This window comes from Drosophila nasuta, chromosome 3 (assembly GCF_023558535.2).
Source record: "Drosophila nasuta strain 15112-1781.00 chromosome 3, ASM2355853v1, whole genome shotgun sequence".
Lineage (NCBI taxonomy): Eukaryota > Metazoa > Arthropoda > Insecta > Diptera > Drosophilidae > Drosophila > Drosophila nasuta.
The window spans coordinates 28,247,723-28,261,888 of record NC_083457.1 but is presented as its reverse complement, the minus strand read 5'-3'; the positions used below and the strand labels follow the sequence as shown (position 1 = coordinate 28,261,888).

The 14,166-nt window shown below is 40.7% G+C and overlaps 1 protein-coding gene across 1 annotated transcript; it reads right to left on the bottom strand.

Annotated features, from left to right (window-relative positions):
• Positions 1-130: 130 nt before the first annotated feature.
• Positions 131-13,974, bottom strand: LOC132788145 (uncharacterized). The gene is made up of 13 exons (XM_060795475.1): positions 12,644-13,974; positions 12,260-12,558; positions 10,888-11,407; positions 10,728-10,835; positions 9,562-9,725; positions 8,459-8,586; positions 7,372-7,495; positions 5,379-5,640; positions 5,094-5,273; positions 1,637-2,182; positions 1,230-1,407; positions 791-1,169; positions 131-730 (listed from the first exon to the last, which is right to left on the bottom strand). The coding sequence occupies exons 1-13, from the start codon at positions 12,720-12,722 to the stop codon at positions 512-514; spliced, it is 3,186 nt and encodes a 1,061-aa protein (XP_060651458.1). The 5' UTR covers positions 12,723-13,974; the 3' UTR covers positions 131-511.
• Between the last annotated feature and the right edge of the window lie 192 nt (positions 13,975-14,166).

Here is a 14,166-nt window from a genome sequence, read left to right as displayed (position 1 = left end):
GTTTGTATATTTGAAATGAGCTAAGCAAAAGAAAAATTAATAATACAAAAATAAAAGAAATTAAATTAATTATTAAAACTTTGTATAATTATTTTTTAATACATTTTTATTTTTTGTTAACTATTAATTACAATTAGCAATAAAATTAGGTGTAAATTCATGAAATTTTATAATCGATTCGTTTGTAATAAATATGTTTATGATTAGTGTTAACCGTTGCATGTTTACGCACAAGTTACACAAACGTGGTGAACGAAATATAATAATATTAATAATAATAGAAATAAATAGAAGATGCGCGCAACTAAGAGAGCGCAACTTTGGGAGCTTATACTTAAACACTAGCAACCCCGAGTCGTAGAGGAATCACATGGCCAGGCAACGGTGATGCAGATGCACGTACGCACAATAACAGCGCAATTACTCGAGTGTGTGTGACTGCAGTCTTCCAATTCGATTACTTAATGACAGCCAGCCAATGAGAGACTGTTATAATCGATTCAATTCGATTCTACGCATTGTTGTCATTGGCCATAACCTTGTTGATCCACGGCACAAAGTGCTGTATATTCGTATAGACGCCCGGCAAATGCTCCCGACCACAACCAATGCCCCACGACACGAGGCCAATGAGCGTCTTGCGGCCATCCATGGTTAACGTGAGCGGTCCACCGCTATCGCCTTGACAGGAATCGCGACCGCCCTCCTTATATCCAGCGCAAAGGAACACCTGGAAGGAAGTATACATAAGTTAGCTAATAAAAGGAGTTTTAAATACTTCGACACTTACATCGTGTATGGCTTCGCGTCGGCCAGCTGCGCGGAACCAGCGCTGGCAGCGATCGTTGGAGATGACTTCCACATCGACTTCTTGCAGCACAGAGGGCACAGTGCTTTGTCCATGCCGCGTGCGTCCCCAGCCCGCCACAGTGGCCATTTTGCCCGTCAATTTTGTGGTAGGCGGTGGCAAACAGACGGGAATGATGTGCTGTTTATAGACCACATTCCGATCCAGACGTATGAGCGCCACATCGTTCTTAAAGTCGGCGGGATTGTAGTGTGGGTGTACTTCCTTGCGCTCAATGCCGTATTCCTCGTGATTGAGACGCTCCTCTTGGCCTCGCACATCCCATTCGCCCAATCGTATCTTCATATTCGAGTTGGTTGTGCTGAAGATGGAAAAACAGTTGAAGTAACTATTGATAGAGCCCCAAATAATTGTCACTTACGTGGCCACACAGTGGGCAGCTGTTACCACCCAGCGATTGGAGATCAGCGCGCCACCGCAGCTGAGTTTGCGTGTGAGAAAACCACTTTTGATAAGTGCCACCTGCCAGGGATGCGAGCCAAAGCCCGTGGAGTGACCGCCAACAATGCGATTGGAGCGTGAATAAACTTCCCCACAACCTGTGAAAAGTTAAAGTAGATAGTTAGTATTTGTACAAACTTTATACCATATGAAACTAAAGTCAAGGTGAGAGCAAGAGCGGATAGTGCAGAATACTTTATAACTAGGTGAGTGAGAGTAGTGTTCTTGTTGTTGTTGATTTTTTGTGGTGCATACAAAGGAAAACTTGCATTAGTGCCAAGAAAGAGAAAGAAGTGTAACGAGAATATTGAGCAGTTGGTTTAGTACCCGGAACAGGTCGATAACCGGCATCGTTGTAGCCACCGCCACTTTCGTACTCATCCACCGCTTCGCCGGCATTCAAATCGAGCACATTGCCCACCGCAAAGGGCTGAGCTTGTGGTTCGTGTGGCAGCGGCTTCTGCGGTTGCTGTGGACGTGTTATGTCACCGCCACCGCTGCTACTGTCGGGTGGTGCATCCACATCAAAGAAATTGTCCAGATGGTTCGTGATGCCCAAATGATTCACGTCATGCTGTTCCCAACTGTTCAGACTCGTTGAACCGGGGCGATGTGCAGATGATGATGAACCAGAGGAGGAACCGGAACTAGAGCTGGGCTTATACGGATTGCTGCTGTAATGCGACGGACGCTTTGTGCTGTAGTAGGCGTGGTTGGGATAGGCGGGACGTGTTGATGATGATGACGAGGCCGCTGACAGGCCGTTATTGTTGTGCTGCGTCTGATGGTGTTGGAGTTGATGCTGATGATGCGCTGGCTTGTTGCCCGTTGGTGACAGATCGGGATATATGTCGTGCAAATGTATTATGTCACCTGTGTGTGTAAGAATCATGATGATGTTGCAGTTTTCCTCTATGCACAACCAGGTCTTGTTTTTTTTATGGTGTTGTTGGTGAAGTGTCTCTGAGATCTTTTCATTCATTTTTAACTAGGGTCAACTTTCGCCACAAAATCCGTCAGTTGCAAGTGAAAGACATCCGAGGCAAAAGTAATCATAATAAAAAGAAATAAACTGCGCCCCGGCAATTACTCGTACTGGGGGAACCCAGCACGACTTTATTATGTCACCGCGCGGAGCCAATGAAGTCGAAATTAAAGTCGCCACTAACCAAACCAAATGACTGACCAACTGTCCATGACAGAAACAAAGACACACTCACACGCACACATCAACATAAATGCGATAACAATTCGCACGTAATTCAAAAACAACAAAAACCAAATTCACAGAACGACACAACTTGATTAACACTTTCTTGTATTAAGGAGATGGAGGAGATTTATTTGGAGCTTTTGGAATGTCGTAACTTTGGCGCTTGTGATTTTTCCCACATTTTGTATGTGTGTGTGTGTGTGACGCCCCAAAACAAATAAATGAATAAAAATAATAAAATGAAGAAGTTGAAGTAGTCGAAATAAAACTCGTTGCAGGCAAAATTCAGAAAACAAAGCCACGAAAATTTCACTTTTCAAATGCAAAAACGTTCACCTTCGTTTATTTCCGCAACCGACAATAGCAGACTTTTTGGCCTTTTCATTGTCGCGTCTCTGTCTCTCGCTCGTTTTTACTTTAAGAAAATTTTACACTCGACTGGCACGCAAACCCAAAAAATTAAAAAAACCAAAACAAACACACACACAACAAATCAGAGTTCCCAGAAAGCGGCACACACTCACAGCATTTTCCCCCTTTTGAAGAAAGTGAAGAGACAGAACGCACGCTACTTCTTCTTGCTCTTTACGAGCTTTAAGAAAATTGCTCCAAAAAATACAATGAACAAAAAAAAAAAAAAGAAACGTATAAAAATTAAACTGAATTTCGGCTCATTTTTAATGAGCATCAACAAAAATTTCCATTAAGAATTATTTATAACATGTTGTAATGCGTTTGTCTATTTTTTTTTGGTTATTTGTTCGTAGTAGTCGCTGCGGCTGTGTAACATGCACATAAAAAAAAAGAGCCAAGCACAAGCCTAGAAAATTAAACAGAGCACAACAAAATGGCAGCAAGCTGCTTAGTAACTGTATTTTTTATTTTGTTGTTTTTTTATGTGTACTAGGCTCAGTGTGTGGCATAATATCTGTTGTTATTGCTTTTTAGCTTAGTGCAGATATTACGATATAACGAATGCACTTGATGGTAAAGCGTAAACAATTCAAAATCAAATTTTGATCAAGGAATGCGAAGTGCATAATCGAAAAAAAAACTGCAGCAAACAGTAAAATATGAATGGTCGAAGCAATTAATTGCTTCTGGGCAAGGCTAAGAGAAGAAGCCACTAAATTTAAAATTTGATACACAAATATTGTATGAATTATAAAACTAACATAAAAAACTTGATAGTAATGTTGTTAATGTTTCAACAAAGTGAACAATATATTTTTTTTATTATAATTTCTACTATATACAAATTTTTGGATTTCAAATAGTTCTTCAATAAAATGTTAAATATTTCGTTTTTATAGCCGCTACCCATAGGGTAGGAGGATATTATAACTTTGTGCCTCCAGCAAATGTATGTATTAGGAGGACGGAGGCAACTTCAACGCTTACATACTACGGGTCTTAGTTGCTTTAGCTGGCAATCTGGTATATTTTGCACTCTATATTTTCATGTAGTACTATACCAAATATATTTTAAAGATTTTTGCGGTATGCTAATCTTGATATATTTTAAAATTAATGCCGCACTGTTTTGCTTTTATTCACAATGGGTAGAGAGTATCTCACAGTCGAGTACTTTTGACTAAATCTTCTGTACTTGTTTATCTCTATGATTGCCTTTACTAATAGATATATATTTGAATATTAACTTTAACTCGTTGACCGATAGTTAAGAGTTAATGGTGAGCAAAGCATTTGAGAAACGCGATCTACTTTTACGCTTGATTTAACTGTTCGAAAAGTGTTACCAATAGTTAGGAAAAACGGAACTAAATATGTCTCTCACTAATAAATTAGTTGTTTAATATGGGTTACTAACTATAGTTACTTATGTAGTAAAATATGCTATTATCATTTAATTATGGAACCAAATTCTATATCAACAATAATGCACATTTTTATAACATATAATGTCGTTACTCTTTACTTTCAAATCATTTAGCTAAGTAAACTTTCTGTTTATTTACTCAATTTGTTTGCATTAAATTAGATAAACAACTTTATTCAATTTGCAAGCTCAACAAATTGATATTGTCATCGACTTGATGACATAATGCACATAATGTCCATAGTAGTGCTAAGTCTTTTTTTTTTTGCTGTATTTTACTTTGCTTTGCTTTGCACTCGAGTGCTCCCTGATCGACACGATTGATGGTCTACCATTGACACCTTTAAAGCGAGTGTCTGCATTGAATTTGGTAATGTCAGCGCAATGCATTTTGTGTGTTGTTGTTGTGCTTCTGCCTCGGCTGCCCTGCGGCTGCCAATTGAGTGTAGATGTGTATATGTGTGTGTGTAGGCAAAGTCGAGCAATTTGTTGTCATTTTCGAAATGCGAACTAATTTATTGCGCTATTATGCGGTGAATTGCATAACTCGAAGCGCAGTAATTTGCAATTTGTTGCTCTGTAGTAAGACAAAGAGCAGCAAATGCTTTAAAACGTATTTTTTGCAACTGGAGAAGGAGCATGAATTGGATGGTCGGATGGGAAAAGCAGCTGGCGAAATGGCAAACGGCGCAGAGCAAAAAGCGGCGTTTAGAATGCGATTTTCTACTCACTTGTATTGTTGACCGGCGCTGCATGTGGACTCTCCTCGGCGTCGAGATCTTTGTCTACGCAACATGACCAGATCATGCCGCCGGAGCAGAGATCCAGCGGCTTTCCACCGCCCAAGACGCACGAGATGGACAAGCCGCACTCGAATTTGTGGCCACGGAAGCGGCACGATTGTGGTATCACTGCAAATAGGAAAATAATGGGGCATTAGTTGCACGCACATACACACAAAATAAAAAAAGAATAGAACACTGTTAGGGAAAAGGGGTGTGGTGGGGCAGTTGTACTTCGGGATAGCATCTCCATGACGCTGTTCTCGCCATAGTAGCCGGTGCCGCTGCGACGCGACAGTGCGTCCAAGATGAGCATGTCATGCTCCTGTTGTGCGCTGGGATAGCCTAAGGCAGCGACGCTGTAGCCGGAGGGAGGCGTGAGGACGAAACTTGTGGTAAGTGTGAGCCAAAGCCACAGCCAATTATCCTTTCTGTGGCACGACATGTTCAGCTCCTGAAGGAGCGCGAAGCGGCAACAACGACAATTGCGCGATGACTTTCACTTTCTTTCAACACTTGTCAATGCAGTTGCTTTTATTGCGGTTGCTGTTGCCTCTGTTGTTGTGGTCACTTTCTTTTTGCTTCACAATCCTTTTTGCAAAATTTCGTGATAAGGATTTCACTTTTATTTTCATTCAGCAGTGACTTTCTGAGTTACGCATGCGCAACGGATGGCAATTTTCACGGCACGCGGCGCACGAAAAGAAAATTAAAGTTGTAAATAACGGGGCTTTGTTTTTGTCTGTGGCTTTAGCGCATCGAGCAGCTCAAAACCAAAAAGGCAACCGCACGTCAGGAAATTCAGCTCAGAACTAAGCCAAAGTTTTGTGTTTGCGCAGCGACGAAGCTGCCGAAGAGCATTGCTCGCATTTCGCCATTTCACTTGCTCAAGCCGAAGACGCGCGCGCTCGAGAGAAGACGCTAATGAAGAGAGTAAACGAGAGATAGAGAGTGCGAGAGAGAGACAGAGAGAGAGAAGGCAACAACGAGTTTTGTTGCAAACAACAAAGCTTGGCAACATGTTGCCAAGTCTATGATTGGGATTTGCCTTTTTTGTTTTGCTTTTATTGGTCAAGGTTTCTTTTAGCTGGCCAGCGCTCTATTACGAGTACGAATGCGAGTACTCGTTCAAGTGTTTGAGTGTGAGTGAATGCTGTGTATTCGATCACAAAATAATCTATAATCTATATATAACATGGCTGTTGTTTAACACTTTCGAATGTCGCCTGCAATTGTCGTTAATTGCAGTTGATTTTCCTGCTCCCGAGTAGTTTTTAAGTGTCGCTTTGCAGAGAGACTTTTGCTTTTTGTTTTTCTATACCCTGTTTTTCTATTGCGGATTTTCTATATTACATGGCAGCGTGGCGGCAATGCATGCCATTGAACTTGTGCTGCAATTTGCACAGTCATTTTTTTTCTTCTTTCAACTTTGCTGTGTAATATGCAGCTAGATTGGTAGATGATATTTCATATCTACTTTTTATTTTGATAATTATTTTAATGGACCATTCATAATGGACCATAACATGCGCTTTCATTCAGCGTCGCGGGGCGCAGAATGGGCAAGTCATATGTTAATGTCGCCTCTCTGTCGACAAAATAATTATTCAGCTTCAGCTTCAGTTTCCAACTTTAACTTTAACTTTAAGCGTTTCGCGGGCTAATTGGTATTCGTGTTTTACTTTTTCGTGGCTCTTTTTTTTTTGGAAAGTCCCAATTAAAGCTGTACGCATTCATCAGATGTCTGCTGTCTGCTGTCTGTTGGGTGACCCAAGAACCGAACACAACTTGTATCGTTTTCACACCCAGCCAATAACTTTCGCTATTAAATATTTATTTGATGGCGTAAATTTGTTATGTGTGAATCATGTGAACTTGACATCGAATCGAATGTTGCGCTCAAGGTTAACTAATATGTAAATTATGTAATTGTCGCATGTTGTCCATGTTTGCTGAGTCACGGCAGGCAAAACAAAAGACTTAGGCAACGAACTGCGAGGAAATAAAGGTAATCGAATTGCGCACATTTCAGGATGATTCAGAATGACGAAAGGAAGTGAAGTGAAGGCACTCAATTATTCAATTACCCGTAATTCAAGTAAAAGCAGATTACACAAGAAAGTTAAACTTAAGGACAAAAGACTCAGGCAACGAAATTCTTAAGTATTCTCTCGGCTGAATCGAAAGACTTAGGCAACGAACTTTTAAGTGTGTACCTAATCGTTACGCTGTTTTTTGGTGTGTACTTACAATCGAGCTCATCAAAGAATTTTGCCTGCTTGGGCAAATCCTTGTCAATGGCCTGCTTCAGCTCTGGAGTAACCACTTCATTGTAGACAGAGTTGTAGCTGCTGTGCGCGGCATCAACGAGACAGCGAGTCAGACACACGACAAGCAGCAGTAACAACATCAGTTGTGATGTTGGCAGCGTCAGCTGCCATGCAACTGAGCGCATTTTGCAATACTTTCGTTGTAGTTGTTGTTGTTGTTGTGTTTGATATAGTCGTTGTGCTTGTTGATATCGTAGCTGTTGCCGTTATGCTCTTTGTTGTTGCTGCTGTTGTTGTTGTTGTTGCCTTGTTTGTCTGCGATTTTGTGCAATTTGTGTGTGTTTCACTTAATTCACGTAGCGGCGCGAGTTTTTGATTGAATAATCGCTCGTTTGCATAGCAGGCGGCGGTCGCGACTTAAAATTGAATTAAATAAAAATATACAAAAGCAAAACAAACAAAAGACGCAAACAATAACAATTTGCGTTAATATTTGGCAATAATTCACAGTGCATATTTCGCGGCCACTTTAATAATTTAACATTTTGCGTACTTCTTTATCGTTTCAGCCCCGTCACGCACTTTTTCTTTCACACAGCGAGCGAGTAAGTGAGTGAGTTGCAATGTTTAATATCGAATACCGAAACTGTTTTTGTTTTTTTTTTCGGGGCTCTAGATGCGCGCGCGGACTTTGCGTTCGCGAACAGTTTGCGGTAACGTCAAAACACTTAATAAACAGTTGGCTGACAAATTCAAAATCAAAAAGCCATCAACACTGCTCACCAACAGACACAGCGATACACCAACACACACGCACAGACGCCGCAGAGACGTCGCAACGTTGACTATTGAGTAATACGCAAGCGCCCAAAGAGTGTGAAACAGAGTCGCCGACTGCGGTTGCTCCAGTGTATGTGTGTGTGTGTGTCGCTGTGTTTATGTATGTGTGTGTGTGGAGAGTCACACTCGCATCGAAATCGAAAGTGAAAAGAAAAGGCAAGACGTGGCCTCAGAGCAGAGACGACGGCAACTTTTGTCGCTCACTTGGCAATTGCATATCGCATGTTGCTTAGTTGTTGCTCTGCCAGTTGCTGTTGCTGTTTGTTGTTGTTGTTGTTATTGCTGCCGCTGGCATGACTAATGTTTAATTTGGAGCTGCGCTCAGAGTCACACTTACAGCAAGTAGAAAAAAGAGGAAGTTAAGTTTTGCCACCAATTTGTGGGCTGCCAAGTAATTTTAGCCAAACAGTCACAAAAATCAACAACAATTGTACAAATTGCAACAGGAAAAACCTGCAGACATCCAGCGATAGAGTTGGAGACAGAGAGACAGAGCAGCAGCAGGGCAGCAGGCAGCGAAGCGAAAGCCAAACGCATACAACATCTTATTTCGAGTTGATCTCAAGCGTGAAAAATGAATAGCAACAATAAAGCAACGAATGCAACTGCAACATTGGCTCAATAATTGAATTGAACAAAGACCAAATAATTGATTGCTATTTTGGGGGAGGAGTTAAAGTTGAGACTCGATTGGGTTCATGGAAAACTATTAGTTTGACACACTTGACGACAAAGCAATAATCAAGCAAAAAAAAAACAAAAATAAAAACAATGCTCAAATAAAACAAAACGTAACATAATTTAAGTACATTGGGCAATTGACAGATGACATTCGACGAGTGTTTGACTTGACTCGTCTTAATGTGTTTAATGTACAAATTATTATTGTTGTTACTGTAGCCAACTGCACGGCGCTCGATGTTGGCTGAGCTGAAAGCAGTTGATTGTGGCATTTATGGCAGGCACACTAAATGGGAAATGGGCCAGCGCAGCGAATGCCAAATGACATAACACAAAGGCAAATTTGTTGTACGTGTTGCAAAGTGCGTAATTCAATTCCAAATGCAACAGTTGAACACCAACCAGCTGGCGTTCAAGGTCGGTCACTCGCTCTCAAGACACCCACGCACACACCCCGAAACAAGGGACACAGTTACATTAACTACATAATAATATTTAATAAATCTAATAAATTGTTATTGCTTGTTATTGTTTGTGATTGCACATGGCCATTGCTTAATGCTACACGGCATAAACTAATGAGATTTGCTTGCCACACCCTGCGAACTGCTTCAATTTCTGTGCTACAGCTCATTGTGTTGCACGACATCCTCCACCCAGCGCAGACTCTTCTGCAGATTGTGATAGATGCCCGGCTGATGGTCCACGCCACAGCCAAACCCGGCACTGGTGATGCCCACTAGCACGTAGCGTCCACGCTCCTTGATAATCAAAGGACCACCAGAGTCGCCTGCGAGGGAATAAAAAAAAAAGATATCAGTCGAGTGAGTTTGACTAGTGCCGTATTATTCTTAAAATACATCAAATAATATACCCCAAAAATACTAAAATATACCATAGAGATAAACATATACCACCGGCACAAAGTTATAATGCCCTTCTATCCTATGGGTAGCGGGACGAAAAATAGTTACGGATTCAATGATTATCGTGAAATTTCAATTTAATTGTAACCCTAGGTTGTATTGTATCTGTTGTATGTATTTATCTAAAATTAGTTCTAAATAATATCAACATAATTTAATGACAGCTTAGTATAACATCTATTTTAAAAGTAATACGGTTATTTATATTCAAATTGGAAGTTTTTAATTAAATTATAATTAGATAGTCTCATACACAATACAAATAATGATCAACGCCAACCTCTAATATAAACAATAAACAAAACAAAGCGCAACTTCCTTAAACACATATAATATAAATAACTACTACTAACAAGTGAATCAAGATCTCACAATAAAAGAAAAACAAATAAATCTTAGAGATTTAATTTTGGATAATGCCAATTAGTAGTGGAAATTTGAAAATTGTTGGCGTCATTGTAAAATAAATAATATATCATGTGTAAAAGTTAATAGAAGGAAATACTATAATTATAGAATAAATTGAAGCAATTAGCAAATATGTGGACTTATAGTTCAGTTTAATGAAATTATTTTTTATATTGTTGTGGTAAAGTCATTATGGAGAATGTTTAATTCATAATTAGATTAGGACATATAATACTTAACACAATAATAATTTAATGAAAAACAACGGACAAACAAAATTTGATTTTAAATTTTTAATTGAGTTAACACTCGACAAAATTTTAGTAATATAACGCTCAAGTCAGCAAACTTTTAAATAGGCAGCTAATTTTATGTTATTTCTGTCACTGTTAAAGGTTTAACAGAGCGCGGTTAATAAGCCACCTAAAAGTATGCAACACCTTTTATTCTTAACTCACCTAAGCAAGCGTCCATGTGACCATCGGAGTGACCGGCACAAAACATTTCCGACTTGATCTCCACATTGATCTGCTTGCTCTCATGCCAGCGTATGCAGTCCAAGGTGGCTAAGGAAATAATTATTTAAAATTTTAATTATTTCCATCACTTGTTACTTACATATGATGGGCACACTGGCCACCTGCAGCATATTGGTGCCGGCATGCCCCATGTGCGCCTCCGTCTTGCCCCAGCCGGCAATTAGACCCTTGCGGCCAATCAAACGAATCGGATATTGAGGCAGGCAAATGGGCAAAATGTGCTCACTAAAAGCCGTGGGACGTGCGAGCTTTAGCAGCGCCAGATCATAACGATCGGGCTGTGTGATGCGAAAGTTGAAGCGCGGATGTATGATCTTCTGGAGCACGCTGTGCTTCTCCACGGGCAGCGGTTCATGAATGTGGCCCAGATTCTGTGTGTCCAGCTCACCCAAGTACACTGTGATATCATCCAGCTGCGCCTGTTGTATACAATGCGCCGCCGTCGCCACCATATTGGCCGAGATCAATACCCCGCCGCATTGATACTCCGCGATTCGTATGTGTGCCAGCCATGGATACTCGGCGAATTGGGCCGGTCGACCGCCAATGATGCGCTTCTGCAGCGTATTCTGTGCTGTGCGTGGCATGCCGCATTCGGGCTGCAATATCATCATCAAATTAAGATTAGTTCATACCATAATTCTGCCGCATAATTAATCACAGCATTGAGAGCACTCGCACACACACACACATGCATTGAAAAAGAACTGTGGAAAACTCGTTTTTCCATTACAAATGTTTTCAATTGTCTGGTTGCCATTGTTGTCGCGGCTCACACGCTGTGCGATCGGTTAAAGCCGGCACATTTGGAACTTAATGGGTTAGCACAGTTTTTAACCAAAAGTCTTCCCAAGCACCTAGGCTCATATCTATGCAATTGGGCTTATTATTTCTTACACAATATCGGAAAGGTTTTCATGAGTTCTGTCGTTACCTTTTTAGGTAGACATATTCAGAACATAATTGTTGCCTTATTTAACATATAAAGCATATAAAAGCATAAAAAAAAATGCTAAATTCGAGAAAAATTCTTGAAAAGAAATTATGTCAAAATTGAACCCAAAAGATATATTACTAAATCAAGATTCAAATGCCAAAAGATTTCTAGATTAACCATTGCTAAGTTTCAAGTATGTAAGTACTTTTGATAATAATACAAAATTTTAAATCAAAGTAAAGTTTGAGAAAGTAAATTTTGCTCTCTCCCTTTCTAGTTTTAGCCTAAGACTTTGCAGCTGTTTTATTGATATTCCCTTTAGAATATCTTTCAATTCCCATAATAAAACTAAATCTAAGCTCTCTCCACACTCCCAACATTCCCTTTAAAACATCTTTCACTTCCCGTAAGAATACTACATCTCAGCTTTCTCGGTGATTTTCCTTTGATTTCAGCTACCTCAATACTGTTGTCTACTGTAATTACACAATCTAAAGTCCCAGCTGTCTCTTACCTTGACATTGTGCAGCTCGTTATCATCGCGTCGTCGCAGCATAATACGCTTGGGCAGACTGTTGAGGCTCATCTTGAGTTTGCTGTAGTCGACGAGATTATCGAGTGGCGATTGATGCTGATGTGGATGCTGATGCTGATGGGGTTCGTTGACGCAGCAGCTGAAGAGCAATTTGTTGCTGCCGCAGCCTTTTGCATGCTTGCCGCCTTGCAGCCAGCAGGAGAAGCTCAGCTTGCACGGCCAAACGCCACTCTGATGCACACATTCCGCCGGCACGCCCAGCAATGTGTTGAGTATGCCTAACAAGAGAGGAGGAGGAATAGGAGATGTCGCTTAGCGTAAAGGCTGGCAGGGTAATAAGGATGCACAACTGGCTGCACTTACTGGCACTCATGGGCTCTAATTGGCAGAGCAACAGGCAGAGGCTGAGTAGCAGCAAATCACAATTTAATTTCCACCACATAGTCACTGTTCACTGGACGAGTAACGAGTCACGAGTCACTGTTTTGGAGTTTGCTTTTAACACAAATTGCTGACAGTTAAATTTGAGTTTTGTTTTGCGTTTGTTGTTAATGTTGTTGTTATTGTTGTTGTCGCTGTTGTTGCTGTTAATGAAAGCATGACAATTTCTTATTCACTTTTATGTCGTCGCTTTGTTGCGTTGTTATTACAATCGTTGTTGTTATTTGGTTTTGGTGTTGGTGTCTTCTGCTTTTCCATTTCAAGTGTTGTTTCTACTTAGATTTCTTATGACTGCTGCTCCACTTTTACTGCCCGTTTTGTTATTGTTATTTTTAATGGAGTTGGATGATTCACTCAGCGGGAGACGACAAAGCTAGCAGCAGCTTAGAATCAATTGTGTCGGCGATTGTGTCCTTGATACCTGACCACGCCAGGTTACCACAAAATGGGTCAGCAGCACGATCAAAACACAGCCGAAGAGCTGTGCCAATTTAGCTGCAGTTGGCACAGTTTCGCAGCAGTTGCAATCGACGCAGCTAACTGAGTTTCACACACATTTTAAGCCGACGCAGGTGACAATTGTGGCATGTCTTTAACAACACATAAGCTTTACTATGAATTTTTTTTCTATTTGTAGCGGCAACAACAGCAGCGACAACCGCACGCGTCGCTGGCCAGAATCAAACTGGGCGCTGTGGCAAGTCTCAGTCACAGACTCAGCCGCAAGCTCAAGTCTGCAGTCTGCAGTCTACACGCTGATCTTCTTCTCGCCATTAGCGAACGCTTCGCACCAACAGGTTGAATTGTTGTCGTTGTCGATGTTGAGGTTGTTGTTTTTGTTGTTGGTATTCGCATCTTGATGTTTGGGCGCGCGCTTGTTCTTTGTTCTTCGCTCTGTGTGTGAGATTGATCTGCTGCTGCTGGCATCTCTTGGGGGCTTCTTTGGCTAATTATTACGAAACGCAGGAAATGTTTGCCAAGTCAAGTTATAATTATTTGATGCGACATAATTGCAACAACCGCTGAGAGCTGAAAGCCGAGACGAACCGAGACGAGAGTTTTGAGCTGTCAGCCCGTCATTCATATTCACATTTGCTGTCGGAAATGGGAGCAGTTCTGTTCCCTGTTCTTCTTCCATACCCTGTGCCCATAAAAAAATGGAGCAAGCAGAGCATGGTGCTAGAGCTCTATTCATTGAACGTATTCGTAGCTTATGTCGCTAGAAACTTCAAATTTGAAATGATTTTTTTAAAATGTGACAATAAATATCAAATATTTGAATGAATTTAGTTCTTTTAACATAACTTTGTTTTATTTTCGATACTCTAATATCAATCTTAGGGTATCATCTAGTCGAGCAGCACATTTTCACTCGCTTTGGCTTAAGATGGAATGCTCCATTCTTTAATATAACTTTCTAAAAGCATTTCGTTGTGGTTATTAGC